Source organism: Opisthocomus hoazin, chromosome 7 (genome assembly GCF_030867145.1).
Source record: "Opisthocomus hoazin isolate bOpiHoa1 chromosome 7, bOpiHoa1.hap1, whole genome shotgun sequence".
Lineage (NCBI taxonomy): Eukaryota > Metazoa > Chordata > Aves > Opisthocomiformes > Opisthocomidae > Opisthocomus > Opisthocomus hoazin.
In genome coordinates, this window is record NC_134420.1 from 995,220 (window position 1) to 1,022,883 (window position 27,664).

Consider the following 27,664-nt stretch of genomic DNA (forward strand, 5'->3'; position numbering starts at 1 on the left):
GGGGGGGTGGGCAAAGGTCAGCGGCGGGGGAGCAACCGGGCGGCAGATCCTTCCAGTGCGTTTAATGGGCTGAAACCAGTAAGGGTTACATCGCGGTGACGGAGCAAGGAAAGCGTCCAGGCCAGGCCTGGGGAGGGCAACGGGAGCTGCTGGCGTTGCTCCCCGCAGCCACCGGGTCTGTCCCTGCACCCGGGCTCCCGGTTTCAGCTCTCCGGACGTCAGAGCCACGCTTTTCGGGAGCGAGACATCGAGAAGAGACAGCGTGCGGCGGGTCCCGGTGCCTCACATGGCCAGGAGCCGCTCCAGCTCGTCCAGCACGGCCCAGCACTCCTCGACGGTGGCTCGGAAGGCGGCGTGCTTCTCCAGGGACTGCCGTCGCCCCTCGTCGGCTGACGTCCACTTGGCCATGGCTGCCTGCAGAGAGAGGACGGCGCAGGCAGCGTTTTACCAACGCCGAAGCACGGCGCAGCAGAGGCGGTTCTAAAGCAGCTCCCACCAGAGCGGGCGAACGCTTCAGCAGGGTCTGAGCTAAGCAGTCTGGCTTGACGGGGAGGTCTCTCCCCTTCAGGAGAACAGCAGTTTATCTGTGACCACAGTTTAGGAAGTCTTACATACTACTGATTTCACTAATTAGCTCTTCAGCTTCTTACTAAGGACTGCAGAACTAATTTAATGACTTTCTTGGTCAGTGTGTAGACAATATTATTAAGCTGCTCGTGCTTGTGTAGCTCTTAGCTCCCAGAGGGACCACCCAGGCCACAGGTCTGCCACACTCCGGGCTAGATGGAGTGTTCTGTGTTCCCACGTCACGGCCAGAGTGGAGGAGCAGCGTCCTGCCAGGGCTGCTGACAGCCACCCGCATCCCAAACTCCCCTGAGAGGGGCTGGTGGAAGCAGCCCCAGCTCCACTCCCAGCACCGACCTCCATCTTTACCGTGGAACTGATCCAGTCCAAGGTGAAAGCTGTCAGTCACTAACAGCGCTTCCACCTTCTGCCTTGTTCTGAGTTCAGCTGTACGTAACTCGAGATGACTGGGATGGGAATTAACACTGCCCCACCGTACTTTCTGCTTTCGGCTCTCTATTTGGAAGGGGAGTAATACACAGTTTCCTTAATGCCTGTATATTTATAACAAAAGATAAGTACTGCAGGCTCCTGCTGTCTGGTTCGTTTGGAGATGAGCAGGATTGGGAGGAGCAAAAGAACCTTCAGAATCTCACTCAGCACCAGGGGCTGATTGCCTGCTTGAGTCAAACAAAGTCACAGTCTTACCTGAAGCACCTCCTTTTCTTTTGCAGCTGTTTGATTAAATAGCCTCAGTTCTTCTATCAGCTTCTCTGTTAACAGCTGCAGAGCCAAAAGGAAACCAGCTTAATAAAACACCAATAACTGCAAGTCTCAGCAGCTGTTTGCACAGCATCACTAGAGCAGGGCAGTAGCACGCAGACCTCTCAAAGCCCATTTACCTCCTCTCGCTGTTTCAAAATTTTCTTACCGTTGTCTGCTTCTGGCATTCCTGTGTCTTTTCTTCCTCCTCCAGAATGTTGCTGCCTGTAACTAATTTAGGAGATGTATTAGCAAACCCCTGACATACGGATAACTTTGCTTGCAAGAACTAACGGCTTTTCAAAGTAAATTTCTACAGCAGGAAAGACTAGATTATTTTCAAAGTGTATGCACAACTGGACCTACTACAGGAAGCACCTTTTTCTCTTAAACCAGGAGAAAAAACCAAAACCTCGCCTGGATTTACAGCAGTATTTCCTTAACAAGGAAGCAGAGTCCAAATGAACAGTCACAACAGGGGAAGGGGAAAAAAAAAGTGTTCTGGAAATGAGTACCGGAATGGTACGCGAAGTGCATAGTCCTTACCAGGATCAATGTTTCTGCTTTCCAAAATCATCATGCAAGTCTCCTGAAATTTCTTGAGCTTCTCAACTTCTTGTGCCAGGCCTTCGTTCTCCTCCTTTAACTCCTTTATAGTGCCCTGTCGTTAACACAGGTTGTAAGTGAATCAAGTTTCCAAGATTTTCTTCTCATTAGTCAGTAGCACTGAGTGTGACACTAACGGCTTAACAAGTGCTCCACTAGCACCAAGAACCAGATCTTGCCCTTCTGGCTCTACCACCACAGCAAATTAGCCTGCTGCAGACCTCTACTCCTGCTTCTTGACAGGATTAATACATTTATCACATCCACATGTCATAGCAATTACTAGAAAAATTTGATCCTAGAGCTAAATTCCTTTTAGGGATTCCTAGCATATCTCTTCTTGTGCTCCCTCTCATACATATAAATAATTCAAGAGTTTGATGCATTAAAGAGCACATAAACATTGGGAAGAAAAGGGCATCTTACAATCTTTAAGCCACAACATCACTCCCTACACAGCTCAGATATTACCAGGCAATCGGATAAGCCGATCAACCTCACAAGTCGAATGCAATTCTCCAGGAGAATCAATAAGCCTGTGGATTAGGGTGATCCAGCTGACAGCGTCAGAAGCTTTTTGAACATTTCATAGGAGGTCTGAAAGGCTCTTAAAGAAATCAAGCTGTGAGATAAGAGGAATGATCATCTCGCAGATTAGTAACTGGTTGAGAACTGGGAAATAAAGTGAGCTTTTACAACTGGAGGTTACCAGCAGGGCCTCTTGCACATGACAGAAATTGTGCTAAGTGTGCCCTGGAGGGATCTGTAAGAGGTGGTGAATAACAAGGTGCCAATTCTGTATCTAAATTTGATTCAAGAAAGTCAAATCTGTTTGAAATCCACTAAACAGTCCCAGCCTTTTCCCCAGTCCCTGAATCATCTTAGTGGCCCTTTGCTGGACTCTCTCCATGGCGTCCCTGTCTCTCGTATACCAGGAGCCCAGAACCAGAAACAATACTCCAGGTCTGGCCTCGCCGGTGCTCAGCAGATGGGGAAAAACTTGCAGAAGAATAAAAAGACAGTAAAAGAGCAAGCCACAATATGATACCGTAGCACATGAAGAAACATGAGCTGATATAAACTGAGCTCTGCATTAAATACTTAGAAGAGAGTGAGGTCACTGTCCCTCAAACTTAGTGCTCAGCAGTGACCAAAATCTGAGCAGAATGTTCTTCGTTACGAAAACAAGACCATACATGTTCCTGAACCCACATCTTCAATACTGTATGCACTTCCACACCACACTACGTGATGGGTTAGCAAAGCTAGGAGAGATTGGGCAAAAAGAACAAGGAAATTGATTAGCTCATCTACCGTATGCTAGGAGCTATGGAAGATCAAGAATTAATAGACCTCAAACCATCAGTGGCAAGTGATTATTTACAGCTTCTCTTGAGATAGCTAGGAAACATCTGGCAGTATCGAGGCTGTCTAAATAAAGTGTCATGCAAATGTATAGTTATGAACTTGAAATATTCTCCCACAATCAGTTTAAAATGGGATTAGAGCTCTGATGACTATTCAGCAGTGATCTGGATGCATTAACCATTCAAACCCATCTGCAGCTCCGCTGATTTCCAGGCTCTAGCAGATATCACGGGTGTCAGAGGAGAAAACCCAGCCCACCCAATCTCTACTGACTTCTGATGGAGACAGGAAAATGAGCAAGACAATCCTTTGATCTGACCCTGTAGGGATCAGAATATAAGAATTACTCAATGGTTTCTTTTTCTCCCCTTTCCTTACCTGTGCTCCTGTTAGTCTGGAATGTAGCTGTTGTTTGGCTGTTTCTAACAGCTGATTCTTGGTCTTCAGCTCTGCTTCTAGTTTGTATCTGTTCAGAGGTCTGTAGAGTCAAAGATTGGGGGCAAAAATATCGGTATTACACACCTGCTCTTTTACTGCCACGAATATGCCCTTTTTTGAAGCATTTGCTCTTGTTTCTGACCAAGAGCTTTAATCGGCAAACTTGGCAAGAAAGCTGTACGTGGGTGAGAGCTCACCACGACCCTCAGAGAGGGAACACTACTGCGCGAGGGCAACTGATAGAGATTCGAGGAAACATACCCTCTTGTAGCTGTCTTCTTCGAAAGTGGTTCCACTTTCTTGGCAGATTTAGGCAACCTTAAAAGATAGGTAAAACACAATTACCAGAAGACCACTGCATTCTTGCAGATTACCAAGTCTGTTAGTTTGACAAAATCTGCCAAATGCCAAGCCATCTTTAGGACATTTGCCAAGTGATAAATGCATCAGTATTTCGCTTCCATGTACCCTTGGTTTGTGGCTTTGAAGACACCATCTGCCAGAACGTTTGAGCTGAAGTTAAAATTGGGGTCTTTGCTGAAGTCTAGATCCGCTGCTTTGCTGACGCATTGTTTCTTTGAAGGAAAAGCCATCTGTGTTTCTGCAAGAAAAAGATGACAATGAAAACACTACAGTATACAAGGGATCACCATAATACGCAGAACTGCTGGATCTCTTAAGCCTTCAGTTTGAGGTAAATCTCAATTACATCTGGCTAGAATGGAGACTTTAAGGTAGGGACAACTAAGGGCAGTCTTCAAACCTTACACAGGATTAAGGGCCCAGAACAAGCCGCAGATAGCTCAGATGAGAAACAGTATTAGAACACAGTTACCAGGCTAGCACTAATGAGAGAAAGTTTGAAAATGGCAATACAGGCACGATACTAAAGGAAGCCTCAACATCAAGCAGACAGCATGCCACAGTGTTCCAAGCAAAGCTGCTCAGTACTGGAAGCAAAACACACACAGCCCACTTGAAACTCTCAGTTAGGAGACCTTCATAAATCAATTCACTATGCGTAGATATGCTTTTAAAATAACACTATAGAGAACTAGCTTCCTATGTAAAGTTTATTTGGCTTTAAACCACAGCTGTTTGAGTAGATAAAGCTGTGTTCACACAGGGGGTTCAGGAGGCTTTTTTTCCTCCCCCTCCCAAGTCAAGTCTATCTCAAACGACGCACCCACAAGCACATTCATGCTAGAGCAACACGGGGGCTCACAGAATCACAGAATAGTAGGGGTTGGAAGGGACCTCTGTGGGTCATCTAGTCCAACCCCCTGCCCAAGCAGGGTCACCCAGAGCAGGCTGCACAGGACCTTGTCCAGGCGGGGCTGGAATATCTCCAGAGAAGGAGACTCCACAGCCTCCCTGGGCAGCCTGGGCCAGGGCTCCGGCACCCTCAGAGGGAAGAAGTTCTTCCTCATGTTCAGACGGAACTTCCTCTGCTTCAGTTTGTGCCCGTTGCCCCTTGTCCTGTTGCTGGGCACCACTGGAAAGAGTCTGGCCCCATCCTCCTGACCCCCACCCTGCAGATATTTATAAGCATTTCTAAGGTCCCCTCGCAGCCTTCTCTTCTCCAGGCTGAACAAGCCCAGCTCCCTCAGCCTCTCCTCGTAGGGGAGATGCTCCAGTCCCCTCCTCATCCTCGCAGCCCTCCACTGGACTCTCTCCAGTAGCTCCTCATGTTTCTTGAACTGGGGAGCCCAGAACTGGACAGAGTACTCCAGATGGTCTGAACGTTAAGCCTGGGCGCCTCACGTTTCTAAACTGCTGCGAGCAGCATCGAGAGAGCTCTGGAAGGGAGAAAGAGCCTCTGAGGGGAGTTCTGAGGGCAAGCCCCGGGCTGGGCCCGGCCCGGGGGCAGGCCTCAGGCCCCAGCCGCGGGCAGCAGCCCGCCCTGCCCAGAGGGGCACGCCTCGCAGAAAGAAGCGTTCACCGAAGCCTTAAACGGAGACAAAACGGCTGAATGAAAACCTGCAGCTACACTTCGCAACGGCCGCCACAGACCAAGGCAGCACCGGGGCTCCCCACCGGACACCGCTCCCCCCGCCCGCATCAGCCTAACCCGGCCTTCCCTCCCGGAGAGGGCACGCACCTGCGGACGGGCCGGCGCGGTGGAGCAAGCCGTAGACGGGGATGCGGGAGGGCTCTCCCTCCATGGCGGCCGCACTCCCCGCTCCGCCGCCCCGCGCGATTCGAACCCGCCGCCAAACGGCCGCGGCCCCGCGCATGCGCAGCAGCGCCCGCGCGCCGAGCCCGCCCAGCGAGCAGCGCGCAGGCGCAGTGCGCGCTTGGCGGCGTTACTCTGCTGCGCGCGCTTTTACCTCAGGGAGGACGGTGAGGGGATGGCGGGCTGCTCGCGCGGATGGGACGCTGCTTCCCCTCACAGCGGCCCGCGGGGCAGCCAGCCGGGAGGGCTTCGCCCTGCCCTGCCTCCCGCTGCCTTACCCTGTGCTTTGGGCACTCGAGGCCCGCAGCCCTCAAGGCCTCTGCGGCTTTCGTGGGGGATTCTGTCACTGTGGAGTCCTGCACTCTGCCCTCAGGATACCCGTGCTGCCGCTTGCCGTTAGAATTGCCCTTCCACACTGTGAGGGAAAAGGAGGCGTCTGTATGAAATGCTTCCTGACTTTATTAGAGGTTTTTGCAGTGTTTTCCAACAGTTTTCAACGTGGGTGAGAAGCTCTGTCCGTGCAGTAATGGAAGCAGCTCCTGTGAGGAGGGGATTCCAGTCAGCGCTGGCTTACAGCCCGAGCACAGCTCTGGTTGCCAAAAGCCCCCCCTGAACACCTGGTTGTGAGAATTACATGATGAAAATGCAAAACAAATACGTTGTATATTTCAAGCAGGGTTGTTTGGTCTAAAAAAGTGCATTCTTCATCCGCATTGGGCAGTCACGGCCTGTCGCCCACCGCGCAGGGCAAACTACTTGTGGTGGTCAGAAGGAGCGAGGCTTTTCAAGATGGATACTGCCCTGCTGCTGGTTATACTGGAAAAGACATTAGGCACTTAAAGAAAATGAGCCACAGTGTTCTTGGTGAAAATGAAGCATCACACAGGTTTAGGAAAGTTTGTCATAAGCATTTATTTTACATCAACTTGTATAGAGAATGTTTTCTCTTTTTCCACAGATAAAGGCAAGGAAGTGTTTGTTTGCCTGTTTGGCAGAGGAAAAAAAAAAAGTAAAATTCAAGATTCACCAGATACGCAAATTTTAAAAAGTGACATGTTTGTAGGGAATGCCTTGAGTGGGAACAAGCTATGAAGACAACACACAAAGCACCCAAGTCACTGAGGGGACCAGGACACTTTTCTCCAAGGGGAAGTCTCACACTGAAAATCTTTGGCAGTACTTGAATTTGTTCTGATAAACTGAAATTGTTACTGAAAATAGATTTGGGCTGGATTCTGCACCCTCCTCCGTGATCAGTAAGAGACTGTATCAATTCAGAAGTCTCAATGAGATTTTTTTGCAGTATCTGAACTATTGTGATGAGATCTGGGAACCTGGACTTTACGTAAAGCAGTTTCTGATTCAGCAGGAAACAAAAGACTTTCTCTTTTTATTAACAATACACTCTTCACCTGATATCTAGATTTTCAACAGTTGTGGGTCTGGGGGTTGGATTTTTTTTTCGCCTCATTATTTCTCTCCTATGTGACGTTGACAAGAAAACAAAATCTAATCACCTTGTGGGAAATGACAAAACAGGTCTGCTGGATAAGTTTAGCGATACAGCTGTGAGTATGGCACCAGACACCGGAAAGTCAAAGGGCTTGTACTCCATCACGACTGATCTCACATCCTCTCACTAGTATCAGATTTGCTGGTTCTGTGAAAACGCAGGTATTTGCACAGCTGAAATACTAAGAAATAGTCTCCGCTCTAGGAGAGGTGGGAGGAAAAAACTGCTATTTACAGTTCCAAGGAGATTTCAGCTTCCCCTTTCCCCAGCAGTATGGTTTTGTCTTCTGCAAGGTTTCAACTGTTGTAACCAGAACTCTGTGCGCTAGACCGTTTGATCCAAACATCAGGCATGTCTGGTTGGCTGTTCGGTAACACGACTGGACCTTCACTCCCTAAGCCAAATCGATTTTTCCATGAAGAGCTGTTCTGCTGCGATGCTGCTGGAGAGATATCAAAGACAGTCTCCCTCAGGTCCAGCCGCAGGGTATCTCTCTTCCCGTTCAAGTAACCTCTCTCTGTTTGGCTGTACGAATCAGACAGCTCCAAGACATCAGGACAAGAACTGGCTGATTCAGCGAGCTTTAGGCCTTGCTCAAAATCGCTAATCGACGTCTCGCTGGAGATGTTGAGCATGTCAAAAGAGCTGCCAAGAGAACAAAGGCATCTGTGAATTTTGTAGATGTCAGCAGCAGGGAGATGGCTGTTGTCTGAGGTATAATCCTGCTGCTGCTGGGCAGCGTCACTAGAGCACTGTGATTTATTGAGCTGCTCTTCTTCTTTCGTGCCAGCTGGCTGGATATGGTCCAGCCCAGACCCATCCCAAGCTTTTGGACCGTACTTTCGACATCGACAGTCTCGGCAGAGTCTCTCCCTGTGCATTTCTGCTCCTGAGCTGCTGTGCTTGTACGGAGAGGAGGTTTGCAAGGCAGGACACTGGCACAGGCCAGCCTGCTGGTCTCCAAGGGCCTCCTGCAAATTCTGTCTCTCTCTTTCAAGGGAGGTGTGTGTTCTGGGGCATCTGTTGTCTTCAGCTTGTATGTCTTCAGAGAGCACTGACGGCCGGTTGGACAGCTTGCTTGTGGAGGTGCTGTTGTCAAAGCTGTCGCTGAGTTTTCTGGACAAGGGCTGGAGCTCGTATTGCTCGTTTGCAGTGTTGGACTCTTGGACCTTCCGCAACCGGTTTTGCTTCTCGGTCCCCCCACAGGCAAAGCTTCCGTTCAGCCCCGAGTCATCAGAATAGTCCTTCATGGTGTGGGCACAAGGCCAAAGGATCTGCCCACAGTTCTTCTCTGGGCCGAAGAAGCAGCACAGTGACTGGAAGAAGAAGCTGGCAAACCCACAGCTGATACACTTGATCATCATGATGAATATCCCCAACTTCCTGTAGGCCAGGACCGTCGCCGGCAACATAATGACCCCCACAGAGAAGAGAGCAGAAGCTGCCATGGCCGTGGCACAGCTCATCTGCTTCAGGGAAAAGGCCACTCGGCTCAGGCGGTCAGAATGGGGGCACAGATGATAGGAGATGCAGTAGTTGACGGTAAAGTCAACAGAGAGACCTACTGCAGCTGAAATGAAGAGAGACTCCACTGCGTTGAGCTGCCACTCCAAGAGGACCAAAAGGCCAGTGGTTACCAGGACAGTGCCTGCGATGGCAGTGACAGAGAAAATGCTAAGGAGAACGTTCCAGGTAGTGAGCAGCAGCACCACAAAGGAAATGGCTATGGAGAGCCCCATAACCACCATCATTTCTGTGCTGAGACTGTGCTGGAGGTTGTACAGCTCTAGTTTACTGGTAAACCATCCATTCTGAAGCCCCATGGGGGCAGTTTTCATTTCCTCTGTTACCCAGAGGTTGATTTCCTCGTAGAATTGTTTGGCTTTGCTGTAGTTGAAGCTATAGTGATAAATAGTTTGAAACTGCAGCACTAAGGCGGCGAGATTTCCCTCCCCGTCAAACCTGAGGCCCAGGTCGTACATTTCTGCCCCTTCCCTGCTTTGTTCCAGGAGCATCATTTTGATGCAGTGTAGGAAGACTTCGCTTCCGTAAGGGAAGGAGAACTGGTTACAGCAAAGGTTGAAGCTGTGGTCTCGCTGGGAGCACTGGCGACTGTCCATCCACCTGAGGAACTCCTCCATGAAGCACACAGTAGATTTCTGCTCTGCGTCGGGGTAATAGAAAGTTTTGTTCTTCACTTTTTGGCAGAATTCGAGGAGCCACTTCTGGGCATCTGGGTTTTGGATTGTGAAGGTGGCATCTGTCACTAGGGTGCCGTTGCTTTTTGGATTGAAGTGGTCCCCATTATCCACGGGCAGAATGCCCCAGACTATCGTGACAGGCATACGCTGCCCTTCTCCACGCTCCAGCCTCTCGAACATGAACTGGTGGCAGTACTCGGAATCGTACCGCTCAAAGGGGTGGCTCAGTCGAAACACCTGGACAGACGACGTCTCAAGAGTCGGGAGTTTGAGTTTTGGGTTGGAGCAGGAAATGTAGGCACCTCCTATTGCTAAGGCGGCAAACCAGCAGATCCAGATGTACCGAAACTTGATGACCCCGCAAGGCAGAAGCTTTTCAAACAGCAGCTTGGAGGTTTCAGACAGCGTGTTCTGGAGACCCCTGAGAATGTAATGGAGGGAGAGAGCGACCCTCTTATGGCCGGTGTTGTTCCAGCAGTCTCCTGGCTTGTAAATGCAGGTCGTTGCTACGTAGCGCTCGTACAGCACAGCCGAAGAAGGAAGCCAGGTCAGCATGAACACCAGACTGACCAGCACCGAGGTGCCCATGTAAACAGCAAAGCAGCGGATGGCTATTATGTTGCTAATGTAGCTGGCATAGAAGGCAGCACCCGTGGTGAAGCAAGATGCCAGCATGAGATACGCAAAATGGTGCATGGTTTGACTCACCCACTGAGAAAGCCCAGCAGAAGGGTTCTGGTTCTTGCTGAGGTTCCAGAGGTCGAAGAAGACAAAGGTGTGGTTGGCACAAATGCTGCTGAGAATGATGACTGCTGTCAGGTTTATAAAAGGGAAGTAGGTGAATCTGAAGGCCACCTTGTACAAGAAGTAGGATATCATTAAAGAGCTGACAACAGCGAGCAGGACCATCAAGGTGATAAAGACTGAGCGTAAATAAAAAGAAATGCTTAGAAAAATAGCTAATATTGCCAGGACTGGATACTTAGTATCCAGTAAAAGGTAGTGCTGGAATAGTTTCTGCTTAAGGCCCAGGTCCATTCCAGTGATAGATGTGTAGTTATCAAACAGATCCCAGGATTCAAGATTGTCTAAGTAGATCCCCATCATAGATGCACCTTTCCTTGTAGGCAAAAACAGCAGGCTGTATTTGAGAGATGGCACTTGGTACTCCATCGTCTGGGGACTAAGGAAGTCTCTGTCGACCAAGAAGTGAAGGAGCTGGTAAATGGCATTGAAGCGGGTGCATTTTTCTGGGACTTTGGCACACTGGGAGTGTTTCTGTCTCACAGTCTCGGGACCTATGCAGGACGGGGTGAGGATACCTTTGTGGTAGTCTGGAGCACAGGCACGAAGGAGGGCCAGGGTATGGGAGATATCTCCTTGGGTTATCTCCAAACACGAAGACCTGTTGTACAGGACGGCAATGTAGTTCCCCAGAGACCAGCTTGGGCAGCATTCGTTGGCTTCAGTGCGTTGGCAGAGGTCTCTAAAATGAACATGTGAGCGTATCTGAAAAACAGGCAGGGGAGCGTCATGTCAGACCCTGTCTGCACACTTCTTCTTGCGGCCCCACAGTGTTCTTGCTCCATGGAGTAATCCTCCCCTCCAGGTGCACAAGCCATGGCTCACCGCCCTCCCAAAGACAAATTGCAAATGCTAAAGCTATTGAAACGTGCTAGCCTTTTCCAGAAATTAAACCCTGCCCATTACTTATATTTTATAACCTCTGATTTGAAAATGTGGATGCTGTGGCAAACACAGCTAATCCAGTTAAACTTCCTACTTGCAAGACTTGCTGTCACGGTCTCCAAGATGACAGCTCCATTTCGGCAATTAGGTTCTGCTGCCCAACGTTCTCAGCAGCTCCTGATGGACACCTTTGGCTTCCAGACCAAGCTCTTGTTCAGTGTCCATTCATTCTTGTTTAATGGCAGCTGCCACTTTGCAGCTGGGCGTGAGTGGCAGGCGGAATCATCCACGTGTTGCTAAGTAGGTAAAATGCTGTGGAGTCCTCTAGGCTGAAACCTGTTCTGTAGCTTACGTTATTTTTGTCTGGCTTCCTTTCAGCTAGAGATTAAAGATGATGGCAGTCAGAAAAGAGACAGCATGTATACATGTTCTTCCTGACATTACTAACCTTGTCTTGTTCGATTTGACACATGGACTGAATAGCTTGCAAGTTCCATAAGCTCCCAGCAGTTGTGGACATAAATACCAGCTGGGAATAGCTCTTTTCTGAAATAAAGAAGAAGAAAAACAATTTTTAAAAAAATGCTAGGTGATGAAGATGAATCAGCCTTGGAGTAGACTCTCAGTGCATAGAAAAAAAAAAAAATATTGCAGTCAGTCCGACTGCTATGGAGGACTCCCTGAAGGGAAGCAGGTCACAAAGACGGTAGCTTGTGGTGAGTGGTAGCATCTGCCTTGTGTGATCTGACCTCTGCACCTCACCCATCTGTCAGCAGCGGGAGCAGCGTTGGGGCATTTTCAAAATACGCTGGCCGTGCTGTCAGCATGCTTTTAGCGAGTGTTGGCATCTGGTTCTGCACCCCTGTTACAAGCGAGGAGCTTGAGATCAGCCAGAAGCTCCCAGGGACCTGAGGGTTTGGCGTTCGGTTTCAGAGGTGGAGTAGAGGCAGGGAAGGGAGTAAAAATATCTGCATGATGTTCCTCGTTCTTCTACTTACTAGTGTCCATTTTGGGACAAATTTTGGGTGTCTTGGAGTTTTCTGCTTTTTTCTCCAGTTTTTACTGCCAGTTACATTTTTCAGGAAGAAAAGAAGGAACAGAGAGGGAGTGGGAACAGGGAGGGAGTGGGGCATACGCCATTTTTTCAGAGTATTTACTTTTGATATGGTTAAATGGTGAAAAAATTAGCCCTTTTACTGGTGCTTTTAAGGTATATTTCTAAAGAGAAAAAAAGAAGTATGGCAAAAAGTTAAAAAGGAAAACCAACTCTTCTACAGAATTTCAGAACAAGCTTTTTCTAACCCCTCAGTTTTGAAGTGCTGGAAGATCTCTATCCAAAGGTGGTGCAGCTTTCACGGGGTGGTATTGTACCCACTGCTTTCTTAGAGCACTGTGGGAACATTTCCCTGTGTCCTAAAGCTACCGACCATTCTGCATGCAGTTGGGTTCTGGGTGTGTAATGCTTACTGCCCCATCAAGACTTCATTTACCTGGGGGACCACAAAAGAAACCATCCGCTCCGTAGATTTGTTCCACCATTCTCCGTGTCCTCGCTTCTTGTTCTCCCTGAGCAGCCTTCTGTCCTCTGCTGACGCCAATGTCATCATAGCTAGCGAGAGATCAGATTGTTGTGGTAACTAGAGCTCATCGGGCTGTGAGGTGCGTTTACTGACGAGGCCCTGGTGCCACAGATAGCTGCAGCAGTAAGACTCGTCATAGCCTTGTAAGAGCGGTGCTTGGCTGGGAGCATTTCGTGTTGGGTTGACTGTGCCCCTTTACAGGGAACTACGTGAGCCTAGGTGAGGAACCGCATCCCCTTGTGCAGATGTGCTGAGCCACCTCTGCAGCCTCCAAACGGCAGTGAAGTAAACGCGTGAAGAGTTTAGAGCCTAATTCCTGGTTTCCAGAGTAGGGAGGCCAAGTCCATTGCAGGCAAACAGACTCTGAACTCTCAGGTTCCTTGCTTGCTTTTAGGCGTAGCATGTGTGTTGTAATTCACATAGATATCTTGGAACATTGAAATCTATAACTTTACAGCCAATGTCTTCCTCAAACCCCCCAAACCAAACTCAAATACCTTTTCTTCTCGGCGTAGGGAGAAAGGGAGAGGGTCTTCTTGTAGCCTGTATGGCTCTCTACATTCCTCCACACAACGAGCTTTCTGCCAATGTCAGTGTCTCGTGGCTCGAAACCCTGCAGCCAAGCAAAAGGGTTTTGTCATCAGCCTGCATTTCAGTTTAGCTTAGCTTTCCTTATTCCTCCTCCCAGACAGAGAAACTGCATGAGATTATTACTGCATCTTGGAGAGATACACAAATTGAATTTTCCCTGAAAGTACTGCATTCCAGAGCTGACAAAAAAAAATATTTCTCTTTTCCTTTCCTTTTTTGGGCAAGAATGGCTACAATTCTCTCTGCCTGGTCTCATAAGACTCTTCTCCTCCTCTTCAAGTAAAATAGTCACTCACAGAAATGGGAATAATTCCTGGACAGACTCTAGTCTATTCGCATTTTCTCAGGTTTCTTACATTAACGAGAGATGGGGATGACTTTCGAAAATGTGTGATCCTGCATGAAAACCAGGACCCTGTGCAGCGACACTCAGAGCAGGGCAGCCTCTCCATTTCGAGAGCCTCACACAGCAGCTGTAGGAGCCAAAGCCAGATCCTCCATCCAATCTCCACCCAGCCTAGCTAGTCCTTTTGGGCAACCCCAGCCTTCCAGCAGTGGAAGGGGAGGAAAAGGAGCAATCCTGGTTTGTGCTGGCAGGCTCTATTGCGAGCCCACAGCACGGCTGAGAGACGGGCTGGTGGCTGCCACTGGCACAGCTTGTGCTCTTTCTGTGGTGTCAAAGGAACAGCGAGGGCTGTGCAGTGCTCTGAGACGTGGTGTTCATCCTGAAGGAATCTTGCTTTGGTTGCATGCTGAAGGACAGCAGGTCACTGATAAACATGGTCATTTTTTCCACTGGCTTTAACGTCCTGCTCGTTTTACTGTCCTGCCTTGCTGCCTCTCTGCAGCATAGGCTCATTTTATATGGTAGAAAGAATGTATGACTGGTTGGCCCATGGATTTTCCTTATGTTCATATCGACGTAGCAACTGTAGGGACTTACCATTAAGGGTTCTGAAAAGTCAGGCAAATTCCCAACAAGCAGGCCAGCTAGAGTGCAAACCACAGCCGTCACTGAACACAGCACCAGGACGGCCGTCGGCCACTCCGCGATCATTTGGGAATAACTGGAATCAACAGGAGAAGAAAAAATGCAGATGTTAAGGCGCTTCTGTTAGCATGAAACCTGCTGTTGAACCAATGTAGTGTTAGGATGTAAAAGAATTAGGGCATTTTGGTTGAGCATTTATTTATTGAAAAGCTTAGAGTCTCTAGTACAGCTATTAATGAACATATTATACCTCCAACTGCATGTTCACAGGCAATTCTAATTAACTCGGGTAATTACATTTTGCCTCCCTACATTTTCCTGCTTTTTCAGTCAGAAATAATAAAAACCAGACTCATACATCCTAGGGCAAAATGAAGCTTTAAATATTTAACTTAAAAGATTGCATTTAAAAAGAGCTTCTTCCCTTTTTTCCCCCATTGAGCAATGTAAGCTAGTAGCTGCCTAGCAGTTTGGCCTGCGGATCTTCAGCCTGTGGACCCAGAGAGGTCTTTGGGCTATTCTGAAGGGTCCCCTCAAGCACGTCCGTTGTCATTGGCCTAATTCACTCACTGTATAGGAGCCTGCCTTACTGTTGGGAAACGTACGCACATCTGCACAGCGACAAAGGGTGGAAACCACCGCGCTGATGTGTAACCGGTGGTAGGATTGCCAGCAGCACTCACAGAGTGGACACGTGGCTTCTGCATCTGCAGGGTGAGTGAATCTCACCCTGGTCTCAGCCTCAAAGCCGAACGCTGAACCCACAGTGGGAGCATCTGCACGTGCAGCAGGCCAGTTTTCCTTCAGGGTCTGGAGAACACCTACAAGCCCAGAGACCAGGGCTGTGCCTGGAATACCTGTCAGTGTGGTATGGTGGCACACGCGTTTCTAATGACATCTCTATGCGAACAAAACCCTTCCAGAGAAGCAGCTTACTCTGGCCAAAACTCTTGCCAGGTACTTTTGTTCTAAGAGCTGGTCTAAAATTTTCCATCCAAGGTCTATTTTTCTCTTGGGACAAACTGCGTCTCCTATGGGATGATCTATCAAAGTTACTATCCCACAGTTTTTTACCAGTGCAGGTTTTACTGCCTCGATTTTTGTCTTCCTCAAAAACAGTCTGTTAAGTGATAGGATATCAGTTATGGGTTCAGATATACGGGTTCCTGGTCTGGTCTGGCAGGTTCTAGGTAGTTCTTCTGTATTCTGATGTGTTTCTGAAATATAAGAAATTCTTTGTTCAAACAGAGTTGACAAATATTTGAGCTTCGTGGGGAAGTGAAGTATTTATGAACTTTAGAGTGGCTGTGCCAGTGCGTATCAGCCTTGAGGTGCAACGTTCCTTCTTGCCTGCTCTGTTGCTCCTCTTGCGTCCAACTTCACAGAGTTAAACAATGAAGCTATTCCTCATCTTTAGAAATTATCACACGCCCTTCAACCAGCTTTTCACATGACTTCTGGTCAGGTCTGGTATCTTTTTCAATTTAAGACTGCCTTATCTAGTTTGTTTTCATAGATGAAGTCTTTGCTATGAAAGTGAACAAAAATTGCCCTTTGCACATTAGCATACCTAATTTCTGGAGACTGTTTTGGGTGGTTCCATGTCCAATGACCAGAAAAAAAAAAGAAAAAAAAGAAAAAAAAGAATCAGCTGCGGTATCTGATGATGGAAGATGCTCACCTAAACCTTCCAGAAAAAATAGTTTACAAAAATGAGCTTTTAAACAGAAGTTGAAAGCAATCAAATTATTTTAATTTTGAGAAATGTATTTAAAATCCTCTGTCTTTTGAAAAAGTGAACTTATTTCATGGATGGACTATCCTCCTGATTGCTCATCTGGTGGGCCAAGCTGGATTAACCCTCTACAAATATATATACACACACACATAGGGTTATTATCTATATCTATAAAAAGCTGTTGTGTGGACTGGAGCCAGGCGCCCGCCCCAAGAACAGCCGTCAAGGCAGCGTTGCTGTTCATTAATGCAGGTGGAACTGATCTCACAGGCAAACGGAGGCTTTTCCGAGCAGATGGGAAGCCCTGAGCGGGGAGCGCTGACCTTGCTCCGCGGCTGGGCTTGCCAGGGATGTCACCGGCGATAATGCTCTGCGTTTCCTAATAGCAGGGTAGCAGAGCAGTGATCATGGGGTAGAGGAACAGGAAGCTTTTGATATTAAACATACCTTTTCGGCATCCTGAAAGCTTTGTCATGTCTGCAGACAGAAAAGGAAAAAAAAAATATGTGTTCATTTATTATTTTCCTACGAAGCACAGTGCTGGGCTGTTAACGAGCGAGGTAACCCTTTCAGCGGCTGTAAAGCACCAAGCGGAGCCACTGCTGCAAGAGAGAATTAGTCTTTTCCTCTCCGCTGGCATTTCAGCCAAACAGGATGGGAGATGTGTAGTCACTCCTCGTTTTTGCCTAAGAAAAACCTGCAGAGAGTAATGGGCATTCGCAATGTAATCTCATAGGAATTGCACCACAACTCTATACATGAAAATCTGTCCATTTTAAAGTGCTTTCCTACTGAATATTTAAATTGTTTCTTGACAATAGCATACCTCTTTATTAAATTTCATCAGTCGGGCTAGTAACGCCAATAGGTAGCGCTTATTTCCTGTTCAGCTCAACAAGGATTTTCCAAACACATGGCTCTCATTTGTTTTCCTGAGCCCTTCCAAAGACAGCGCTTGTCCAGTCCAGAGGAGCAGAAGGCCACTGGAGCTGCTCAAAACATCTTACCAGGCTTTTCTTCGCAGGAGAGCATTTGTCATTCGCGCTTGTAGGGCTCTGGGGAACGAAATGAAGAAGCCTCCCCCAAGGGATCCAAGGTTACATTTGTTAATGAATCCCTGAGGGCACGCTTTCCACCGACATCTTAGCAGAAAAGCTGCACCTCAGTGGGTCGCTGTATCTGGAGGACCTGGCCTTCTGCTCTCCGTTTCCACGGAAATGTCCCCTTGAAATACGCCCCAGCCCGGCACCGTGCTGGTTAGCAATGCAGCTTCCAGCGAACTGCTCCCAGCTGCGGCTTACTCCTCTCCATGGCCATGCCCAGCGCAGCTTAGCGAGCGCTCCCTCCTCCCTTCGCCCTCCTCCTATGCTCTTGGCTTAAGCTGGGAGAAGGTGCTGCTGCACGCGGACATCTGCGTGGGGCAGATGGCCCTGGGTCCCCGCTCCATCCCGGGCAGCCGACTGGGGACCCTGTGGCAGCTCCTCCTTCCTGACAGGTTGTTGTGAATGGAAGAAATGGAAAAGCAACGGAGAAGAGTTCCCTGTGGAAGAGTCACTCTCAGTGGCTCGTGTAACAAATTCTGTTGTGTTTGCCTCATCACATTAATGCTCTGTAGATTTGGGAGAGAGGGGAGCAAAGAAAAATCCTCACCAGATTATCAAAGAGAGGTCTCTTTCTGGCAGCACGCTGCCCATCCTCTGCTAATTTGCTCACAATAGCTTCCCAAGCAGATTTGCTTGGATTAAAAACCCCATTCTAGCATTATTGTGTTATCACTCTTCTGTCTGCTCGTGCTGCACGTTCTGCCGGGGATTTGCAATCCAGCTGCGTTTCCTACTTAAATAACCTGTTACAGAGAATGTAGTTGACAATTTTGTTGATGGCGTACGAGCTAAAAAGGGTCCAGGCTCCACTCCTCTGACTGCAATTGCTCTACACGGCAAACACAAGCAAATTAAATCCTCTGTTAATGGCTAGAAAATGAGACCATAAAGGGCTTTAGTGCCGAACCCTGCACCGCTGTACAAAGGCAAGGGAGGAATCCTGTGCCATCTTTTATTGGACGTTGGTGGCTACTGCTGTGGTAGCAAAGGGGTCATGGTCTTCAGTGCCCACAGAGGACTCCAAAAGGCACAGGCAGCGAGGGCGGGTGGTGCTGGCTGAGCGGGGCAGCGCTGGGGAAGCCCATCCTGTGTGCATCCTTACAGCACTGCCCGAGAAACATCCACACCCGAGCAAGTCACTGCGCCGCTCTGCACACGGATGGAGTTTGCCCGATTCTGTCATGGACAACACAGAATTTACACCCCTGTTGCCGCCCAGCCTGGAAAACCAAATAATTTTCACCACTTTTGTATTTCTTGCTGCTCAGCGGTAGCCAGTGCTTACCCTCTGCTGCCTCTCCCAACACAGGCAGGAGTTTTGGTGGGGGCAGAAAAACAAATTCCCTCTTCTCTCATCACTGAGAAACTCTGCCAAGGTAAAGGATTAGCCAGCTGGATGTCTTGCAGTGCAAAAGGAGAAAATACAAAAGATGACAGAAGATGGGCATAATCAGAGCAGCATGATCTAGGGGCAACTGAGTGACCTTGGCTTTATCCAGTGAGTCACCCTGAGAAGCAAATCCTGCCTCTCCGCAGCGTGGGAGCCGCAGCCTTCTGGACACCCTCCACAGAGACGGAGAGAGCAGACTGCATCCCTCCATGCGTTTTGGGGCAGCTGCTGCCCCAAACCGAAGAGCACAACCATGTTTCCTGCATCCCTGCTCAGACCCTTCTCATCCCACCACAAAGTTCAGGAGATGTTTTCCGAAAGCCCCCAAGCCGCTCTCCGCGCACCTCTTACCTGACTGTGACAATGTGATGCTGCACCGGCCGTCGCTGCCCGGGGGACCACTGTTTCCAGGGGGTTTCCGAGGCCTCATGGTGGGAAGCTGGCGCGGGCTCACTGCTGGAAAGGTGGGAACACAGCATGGGCCTCTCGCCGTGCCCGGGGAGCGGGGGCAGGCCGTAGCTGCCTCGGGGCTGCTGCTGGTCGCAGGGGTAATACAGGTGATGCTGGGAGTCCTGGGAGCTCGATGGCACCTGCCCGTTGGACTGGGTGGAGACTGGCCCAAGCGTGTGGCTGGAGGAGGGTAGGTGGTCTCCTCCCAGCTGGGGCGATGCAGGGATGGGGCAGTGGTGGACCGGGCAGATTCTTTCCCAGGAAGTGCCACTATAGCTGGGCTCGGTGTTCCCGATCTCTGGCATGGCGAGGCAGGTCTGGCAAGGTCCTGCATTTTGTTTTTCTCTGTGAGAGAAAATAAAGGTGTGGTAAAACAGCAGAGCAGTAGAAAGGCTACGCGGAGGAGTCGCGTCCTGAAATGGGAGACTCTCCCAGGTGTCCCACATAACACAAGCTGTGAAACCTCACCCATGATTTGCTGTACCAAGAGCCAGGCTCAGGGCTCAGCTGGATTGTGCTTTTTATAAAGACATCCATGACTCAGGGCTTCCAGCTGATGCAGAATCCATCACCTCTTTGTGCATGTTGCTGCAAAATGTTGAAAAATTGAGGAGCGTCCCCTCAAACAATTCTCCAAGATATTCACTGCTGGGGGGGGGGGCAGAACACGCTGGCTGGGGATGATGGCAGGGTCCTCACTCAGGACCACAGAGTGACCACAGAGATCTGGGGAAGCAAAAGCCAAAGGAGGCTGCATGTGAAGAAGACACTCAATTATCTGCGCTTCTTGGGAAGACAAATTTGATTGCTCTGCAGAAGGACTGGCTCTGCTCCACGTTGGGAGAGCAGGAGAGTGAACCATCCCTGGCACTAAAAAAACTGAGCAGTGAACCTGATGGCTGTGACAGTGTAAAAGGGGCTTCAGCCTCCAGCCTGGCTCATGCCCTAATGGCTCCCATGTTCTGCAGACGCTCCACTGGGCTCTTCAGGAACGTTTTAGACCTACATCTCCAAGGGATGACAGCAACAGATACCGTTAGTCTTGGTATGTAGGAAGGGGCTGGATTAGGATCTCTCAGGATCTCTTGCAGCTTGGCTTTACTCTGACTGCTCAGTTTACTGAGACAAAACATTTGCAGACTTCAGTTCCCAAGTAATGAGATCTCTGCAGGATATGCTTTCTTCTCTCCAAGGAATTTAAATAATTATTTGATACCTACAGTTCTTGATTTATGGAACCTGAGAGATTTTGCTAGCTTGGAGAAAGTGTGAATAATACCTTGAGGGACTGGTTAGTCTGTGTGACACAAAAAAACCCCTTCACACACAACAGACTGAGGTCACACTGCCCCCAAAAATGCCTTAGGAATTGCTGTCTCAAGAGATGCAGCTGGTCAAGGTGTCAGGGAGTGTCAGCAGCCCTGTGCAATCTGGAGCTCAAAAAGAAAGCATGATACGGAAACATCAGTAGCCTCTGGTTCTTGTTCAGAGCATGCGCTGTGGTGTGAGAAAAAGAGAAGAAATGGCAAAGAAAGAAAGAGAGAAAGAAATGGCAAAATGATATTAAAATAATATGCAGATACCAGCGTCTGTGTAATTGAGCTGCTTTGCACCCTCGGAAGAGGCCGTACACCCAAAGAGAGCAACGTCAGACAGAATCCGTGAGGCCGTTAACACTTCCTATGACAATGGATATACAAAGTGGCTGGAAAGAAGTCCAAGTGCCAGAAGCAGGTGCCAGAAAACCAGCAGACAGATGTGTGCACACCTCGTTGAGATAAGCTTGACGGGTTGCTCCCAGCAGTTCCAGCGCTTGGTTGTCTGCTCTACAACCCAAAGGACTAGGACGGCTTCAGCTAGTTCAGCACAGCGAGGGCGAGTGCTGCTGGCCAAAGCAGGAGCTCCCGGGCAGACCGTGCCAATGATAACCCATTCACCCACAGAATTTGTCAGAAGAAATAGTGATCAACTACGTTGCATGAACTCCTTGTCCCGTCCTGGAGGATTAGTGGATCACCCAGACTTTCAAGCACGTGATTTGTGCTATAGCTCTCTATAAAGGTAGATTACAGCAGAAGACTGCAAATTTGTCATCGGTGTATGTGAATGCAATGCATGAGATTATAAACCAGATGCCAGCAGAGCTGTTCATGAGATTTAATCTGAGGTCTGGTCTGGACTCGTTACAGCCTCATCAGAGTCATCCCTGCACGGGGCGCGATTCAGGTTCGGCGGTACTGCAGGCGCACAGCAGACAGATGAAAGAAAGATTGCACTCTGTGGTCGTCAACACATAAAATGACATATTTAATTAGTCATTGCCCATCTATACTAATTATAGAACTAACCTGACTGGGAGATGCTAACCACCACACCCCCTACGGCTCTGTCGAGCCGCCTGGGCAGAGCTTGTCTGGGAGAAACATAGCACTGGACAGAACAAAAAGACCTGCACAAAATACACTTTGATGCTGGTCAGGGAGATGCAGGAAGCGTGCAATGAAAAATTCCTCCTCCAAAAATCACTCAGCTACAAAACCTCCTGGTGGGGAAAGCAGATGACAAACTCTTGGATATCGCAGATTGCCTCTAGTTTTTATGCACACACGTTAATATTTTTGATTCTAATATTTCACATGAAAGCTCATTCTTCTTGTTTACCATCTTTGCTGCGAAATACTGTCAAGCTCTGTTCTTCCCCCGCATGTTGTCACTTAACTCAGTCCCCTGCCTGCTCAGCGACTTCATATTTTAGAATAACTTTGGCTAGTTCAAATCGTTCACTCGTGGCTCTTCTTCGTTATCTCCTTTTCAGACTAAACAATTACAGTTCTGTCAATCACTCTCCGGATATGAGTTGCCTTGTGCTCATCTCTCTCCAGCTCCATGAACGGTGTGACCTTGGTCATCCAAAATCTCCAGGGAAACCTGGGGCTCACAGATAATGATTGGTTTGGGTAATCACTGCTGGCAGTTCTGCAGAATTTGAGTCTTCACTTGCTACACCCCCAATTAGCCATAGCGCTGGCAGGCTGAGGTCTGCACCAGAGATGTGGGAGGGTCCTTGTTTGCCTGCAGCCATATCACTATTACTTTCCTGGGCCCACAGGACCCTGAGCTATGCTAGAAAAGTGATTGTGGAGGAGTTTCTGATATTTGTTTACTGTCAGGCGGGAGAAAAGGTGGGCAGAGCACCGCGCTGGACTCTGCTTGCCACGCTGATGCTAATGAAGACTAACAGCAGGGAAGAGAAGCATTTTTTTTAACACACGTTCCCAGTCTGGGCCGTGTTAGATATTTGACATCTTTGGGACGGAGTGGGCAGAAATGGTCTCTCAGCCACGGAAAAGCCTCCAGAGGCAGCCCGACAGCCTCCGTTTTGTTCTTCAAGCTCAGCTGGATGAAAGCAAAGAGATTCTGGGAAGAGAGGACGAGGAGGTGTGGGGCGAGGGACAGACTGGAGTTAACTGCTCCTGTTACCTACGGCAATGAGTTGTGCTTCTCACACTATTTGCTTCCCCATCTCTTCCCTTGAGAGGTCTACACAGTATAATAATCCAATTTATGCGACTGCCCAAGTCACTTTGAGCACAGCAGTGCTTTTCTGAGACGAGTACCAGGGCATAGGCAGCCTACCCCATGTCGGGGAACCAGCAGAAGGACAGAAGCTTCTTTCCACAGGAGAACACACAAGATAAGTCAAGATTTCTAAGGACACAGCTTTCTGCCGGGCTGCGGAGGCGTGGTAGGCGCTGCAGAGCCTGGGGCAGGAGCCGAGGGCTGAATGCTGTGAGTCCACCACCCTCCTTCCAGAGACCAGCGTCTCACTGTGAAGCTCTGACTCTGCCCTGCAGAAGGCGTCAGGAGCAGAAGGCTTTAGGGGCCCACCTCCCCACTCACCTGCAGAAGAAGGCTTTAGCTGCCCACCTCCCACTCACCTGCAGCAGAAGGCTTTAGGGGCCCCTCTCCCCACCCACCTGCAGCAGAAGGCTTTAGGGGCCCCCCTCCCCACCCGCCTGCAGCAGAAGCCATTAGCTGTCCACCTCCCCACCCGCCTGCGCGTCAAAGCCTCACCAGAGGGTTTGCTGGTGGGGACGGCTCGGGACGGCTTTCCTCTGCCAGCACCCGGAGCTGAGCTCGGGCGGAGGAAGGGAAGCCACAGCACGTGGTCACCTGCCCTTTCCTCAGCTACTCCGTTTCTCTGGCACAACTCTGGTCTTGCTTCCCCCTGAGCCACGCAGCAGGAGAGCTCGTGCGTCTCTGAGAGGAGAAACGGGCCAAAAATGCTCAGCGTTTTGAAGGAACAGCTTCTTTAATTCCACCCTCATCCCCAAGACCATTTCTATAACATAAGCACTTCTTTTTTTTTAATAGAAAGATTATCTCACCCTTTGCATACTAAGGAGAGGATCAGGAAAGCAGCACTTTGCATATGAAAGATGGGAAACGCCTACCAAGTGAATGGAGCTGTCTGATGCCTGAGCCAAACTACAACTTCTCCTGTTGACGGAGGAATCTCAAGGGGGAATTAAAACAAGCGGGAGAAAGGGCAAGAGTCTGTGTCTTGACTACAGCAGAGCCCTTTTTCCCTGGAACCTTTGCTCAATTAGACAGTAAGCACTGCAAAATTTCATTCATTAAAAAAAAAAAAAGCTAGTTTTATTTTCTTTCCTTTTTTTTCTTACTCTAGCAAGGTTTTGCCTGCATATCAGATGTACAGTTTTTCCCAGATGAAAAAAAAAATTAATTCTGTCTGAATTAAACCCACGTGCTGTAGGTCAGCTTCCATCTAGATGAATGGCTTTTTCCTTGAGGGCCATAAATGACTTTTTATGAATGGGTTTTATAATGGAATTTGGATAGAGGCTTTCTCTCTGAACATACCACCAGCAAAACAGCAGTGGAGCGCTGGAGAAAAAAGAGCTGCTTTGCTTGGGTTTTCTCCGGAGAGGAGAGTGCCCTTCTCCCGAGCTTAGGGGAGGGTTCCTTGCGTTTGGCTCTCACTGCCTAGCTGACAGGGACAGACAGGCACCTCCTGAGCAGTTCATCTCCTCCTGACGCCGGGTCAGATTCTGGTGCACTGAAACACTGCGCTGTCGTTGCTATTTGGTTTGCTTTTTCCGTCTAGCAGCAGGACAGCGCGTATCCTTGAGAAGAGCTACAGTCTTCCTGTTAATGAGACTCCCGAGCATGTTAAATCATCATGAAAAATTAATGAGACTGCAAAACTCCGCTTCCCACATAGTCTGCCAGGGAAAGTTTATTTTTGTAATCCTTTCCGCTGGCTCGCCTGAACAGCCTTACCTTCAGCCCAGGCAGCTGCTGCTGCTGCGGGTCCGGCGCTGTGTGCCGGACACAGCCGGGCACCGCGGGCGCGAGATCCCCACCCAGGCCTCAGCGCCAGGCAGGTCAGGATGCGGTCGGCTCCATCTACACTGGCAGGCCAAAACGTGCTGGAAAAATCACGTTTGAGAAGCCTTGTTGTGAAGAAAAAAAGAAATGAAATGAAATGAAATGAAATGAAATGAAATGAAATGAAATGAAATGAAATGAAATGAAATGAAATGAAATGAAATAATGAAATGAAATGAAAAGAAATGAAAAGAAAGCAGCACCTTGCTATCCCGGTCGGAAGGAGGCCGGGGGGAAGGCGGTGTTCCCAGGCATCTCTGTTTCTCTGCCGATGAACTGAGCGTTGATGATAAAGAGCGCTGGCTCGGAGCAGAGGCTGGGGACTACAGAGCGAACCCTTCAGCGGCTCCGTGGCGAGCCTTGCGGAAAGAAGCGTGTATGTACACGCATGCTCAGGGGTCAGAGAGCTGTCTTCTCCTACTTCATAGCCAAAAATTTTAGTTCCTGAGTGAGCAGCAGGAGTGGAATTCAAAAGGCCCTGATCAGACGGCTGAACTTGCCCCTGTAACTCAGCTCACGCGGGCTGCAGCGTTCGCTTCAGGAGAGCCGTTTGAGTGAGCCAGGGCTGCTCAGGCAGGCAGAGCTAACGGGGCTGCGCTGGGAGCTCAGACCCTGTCGGCTGCCCCAGGTTTCCAGCAGTGCGGGGCTGTGTCACCGTCACTCAGCGAGCACCGAGACCCCAAAGCGCACCGGTGCCTGGCTGAGAGCTCCAGAGCTGCCTGCAGAGAGGTGCCTGCCCCGTCGGTTCCCGGGCCAGGCGGGGGTGTCTCAGCACCAGGGTCCTGTCTCGGACAGGAGCGAAACTTTGGCTTTCAGCAGGAATTTGCGTGCTGTTGGCCTCGGGACGTGCTCCGGTCAAACAGAAGCAGGGAAGATCTGTTGCCTCCGGTCTAACAAATGGCAGCGTGCTTGCAAATCTGGGGACGGCACCTTGCCCGTGATGATGGGCTTGTTGGCGTTTGCAGAAAAGGAGGGTGACTGCGGCTGCCAACCTGGTTTCAGACACTGGGTAAGGGAGCATATGGAGAAGCTGAGGCCTGCAGGTTTCGTAGAAGAGAGCTTTGGAGAGAAGACCGTGCTTGCCCGTCGCCTGCCGCAGTGAGGACCCTGTCTGAAACACGCTGAGCTTCACCGGCAGCAGCTCACCCGTCGCTGCGGAAGGGAGAGCTCACCATCTTGGGGGGTAAAACCCTGCCGAGGAGGCCGGGCCGGGCAGCCGGGCACCGGTGGCCGACCCCAGGGCCGAGGGGTGGGCAGCAAGGGGCTGTGCCCGCTCTCTCGTGGGGGGAGGACGGGGCGCGCCTCACTGGGGCAACCAGCTCCGCACCCCCAGCCCCGGGAAAACCCCGGTGGCGGCACCGGCCACCTCCGCACCCGCGGACCCGGGACCACCCCGCCGGCGAGGGGAGGGGGGGAACCCCGCACCGCGCCCGCACACCCCCCCCCCCCCCCCCCCGGCTCCTACCTGGGCGCGGCGGCGCGGCGCGCTCCCGCGGGCCGCCGCTCCATGGCCGGCGGCGGGGCGCTGTCCGCAGCCCGCGGTGCTGAACGCTCCCGGCCCGCCGTGCTGGCAGCGCCCCGGCGCGGCGCCGCGCGGCGCTTGCGCGGCCGCGGAGGCGGAGGCGGGCGCGGCGCGGGCGGGCAATAGCCGCGGGGGGGGGGGGGGGGGGGGGGGGGGCAAATCCCCCTCCCGTCCTCACGACGGCTCCTGGGGGTGCAGCGAGGGGGGGTCCCTCAGTCCCGCCGTGCTGCGGCTCTGGCCCCCAGCGGGGAAGCTCCCAGAGGCCCTGCCGGAGCTGCGCGGCAGCGTTTCGAAGCGTGTGGGCTCACCCGCTGGGTTTCAGCAGCGTTAAACACCTAAGAGGCTTGTTGGAATAGGTGGCAGTTTTGAAACAACAGAGTTGAAAGCACGGAGGGCACACGGAGGTCGGGTGCGGTCCCCTCCCTGCAGGACCCTGCTGTCGTTGTCTGCTGGGACCATGGAGTTGCACGGAGTTGGCCCTTCTGCAGCCTCTCCCGTGCTGGTGACCAGAGCGTTACTTGTGCTGGGCAGGGGCTGGGCCGTTCTCATGACCATGTGTGTGGCCGTGGGAGTGGCAGTGACCTTCTCCCTTCTCATCGTCCTGTGTGTGGCCGTGGTGATGGCTAAGACCTTCTCTTTTCGCACGGCCATGCTTGTGGCCCTCAGTGTGGCAGTCACCTTCTTTCTCGTGAGGGTGGCATCCTTTTTGCTTCACGTGCTACAGAAAAGCCGAAGCAAAAAGGGAGAGTATTAGACGGGAGAGTACCCTGTAACTCCCACTAATCCTCTAGCTGCTTAGAAGCAGCCCTTCCTGCCTTAATGACTTAAATGCCTGTAACATTTTGAAGAACAAAAAGCCTTTCCCCATGCCAGGGTGGGTGGCTTCTCCGACCGCAGGCTGACGCCTCTCCCAGCCCATCCAGAGGGAGTTTCTTTGGACAGGCTGCAGGCAGCGCCGGCGTCCCAACGCGATGATCCCTGCTGGGCCGGGCCGTAGGGGACCAGCCCGCTCTTCTGAGCCTTAGCTGAGGAAAAGTTGTTTGCCTGGTAGGATCAGATACGCTGCGAGGAGCAGCTACTGAGCAGCTTGCGTTATGCGGCCCAGCAGGAAAGACTGAAATCTGGCATCTGCTGAAAAGCTTGGCTGGCATTAATGTGACGACAAGGACAAGGGTGCTATTTCCTTCTCTTTCTATCCGATGCTAGATAATAATACTCACAATGGTAATGATAATAATAAAGCCATGGGAGCTGAAAGGATGGTGGGAAGCGGCTGAACTGCAAACATCCCACCGGTTCTGACAGACAGCCGCATCTCACAGCTTGGAGTTTGGCGCAGCCCGACGTGCGAACTGCTTGTCTGTGAAGCGGGGGTGCTCACACTTCCTCACTCCCACAGCTTGGCACGTTTCCTCTGTGGCCTGCTAAGTATTCGACACGTGGATTAATGTTTTTTTTAATTGCCCTTACCCAGGGCCTACAGCTCCCAGCTACCTGTGAAGCACTGCGCGAGGCAGGCAGTGGGGCTGCCCACGTCCCTCTCGGGGCTGCCGTTACGCGGCCGGGGCTG

The 27,664-nt window shown here is 50.4% G+C and overlaps 2 protein-coding genes across 3 annotated transcripts; both read right to left on the reverse strand.

Moving 5' to 3' along the window:
- Positions 1-57: 57 nt before the first annotated feature.
- On the reverse strand, positions 58-5,956 carry KNSTRN (kinetochore localized astrin (SPAG5) binding protein). Its single transcript, XM_075426610.1, has 8 exons — positions 5,840-5,956; positions 4,207-4,339; positions 4,000-4,056; positions 3,679-3,778; positions 1,873-1,987; positions 1,496-1,557; positions 1,273-1,347; positions 58-414 (listed from the first exon to the last, which is right to left on the reverse strand). Exons 1-8 carry the CDS (start codon positions 5,901-5,903, stop codon positions 283-285), a joined length of 738 nt encoding a protein of 245 aa, XP_075282725.1. The 5' UTR covers positions 5,904-5,956; the 3' UTR covers positions 58-282.
- Positions 5,957-6,840: 884 nt separating this feature from the next.
- Positions 6,841-26,106, reverse strand: DISP2 (dispatched RND transporter family member 2). 2 transcript variants are annotated; one of them, XM_075427374.1, is made up of 8 exons: positions 26,038-26,106; positions 19,062-19,505; positions 16,665-16,694; positions 14,432-14,555; positions 13,395-13,510; positions 12,808-12,926; positions 11,766-11,863; positions 6,841-11,137 (listed from the first exon to the last, which is right to left on the reverse strand). In XM_075427374.1, exons 1-8 carry the CDS (start codon positions 26,079-26,081, stop codon positions 7,724-7,726), a joined length of 4,389 nt encoding a protein of 1,462 aa, XP_075283489.1. In that variant the 5' UTR covers positions 26,082-26,106; the 3' UTR covers positions 6,841-7,723. The 2 variants fall into 2 exon arrangements, with proteins under 2 accessions (XP_075283489.1, XP_075283490.1); XM_075427375.1 differs by lacking the exons at positions 14,432-14,555; positions 16,665-16,694; positions 19,062-19,505; positions 26,038-26,106 and having other exon boundaries at positions 6,841-11,114; positions 13,395-13,484.
- Between the last annotated feature and the right edge of the window lie 1,558 nt (positions 26,107-27,664).

Coding starts and splice junctions, on each gene's coding strand:
- KNSTRN (XM_075426610.1), bottom strand. CDS start 5,903: ATGGAGGGAGAGCCCTCCCGCATCCCCGTCTACGGCTTGCTCCACCGC. Junction 4,340..5,839: donor CCGCGCCGGCCCGTCCGCAG/GTGCGTGCCCTC, acceptor TTTTTCTTGCAG/AAACACAGATGGCTTTTCCT. Junction 4,057..4,206: donor TTCAAAGCCACAAACCAAGG/GTACATGGAAGC, acceptor CTATCTTTTAAG/GTTGCCTAAATCTGCCAAGA.
- DISP2 (XM_075427374.1), bottom strand. CDS start 26,081: ATGGAGCGGCGGCCCGCGGGAGCGCGCCGCGCCGCCGCGCCCAG. Junction 13,511..14,431: donor ACTTTTCAGAACCCTTAATG/GTAAGTCCCTAC, acceptor GCTTGGCTGCAG/GGTTTCGAGCCACGAGACAC. Junction 12,927..13,394: donor CCCTACGCCGAGAAGAAAAG/GTATTTGAGTTT, acceptor ATCTCTCGCTAG/CTATGATGACATTGGCGTCA.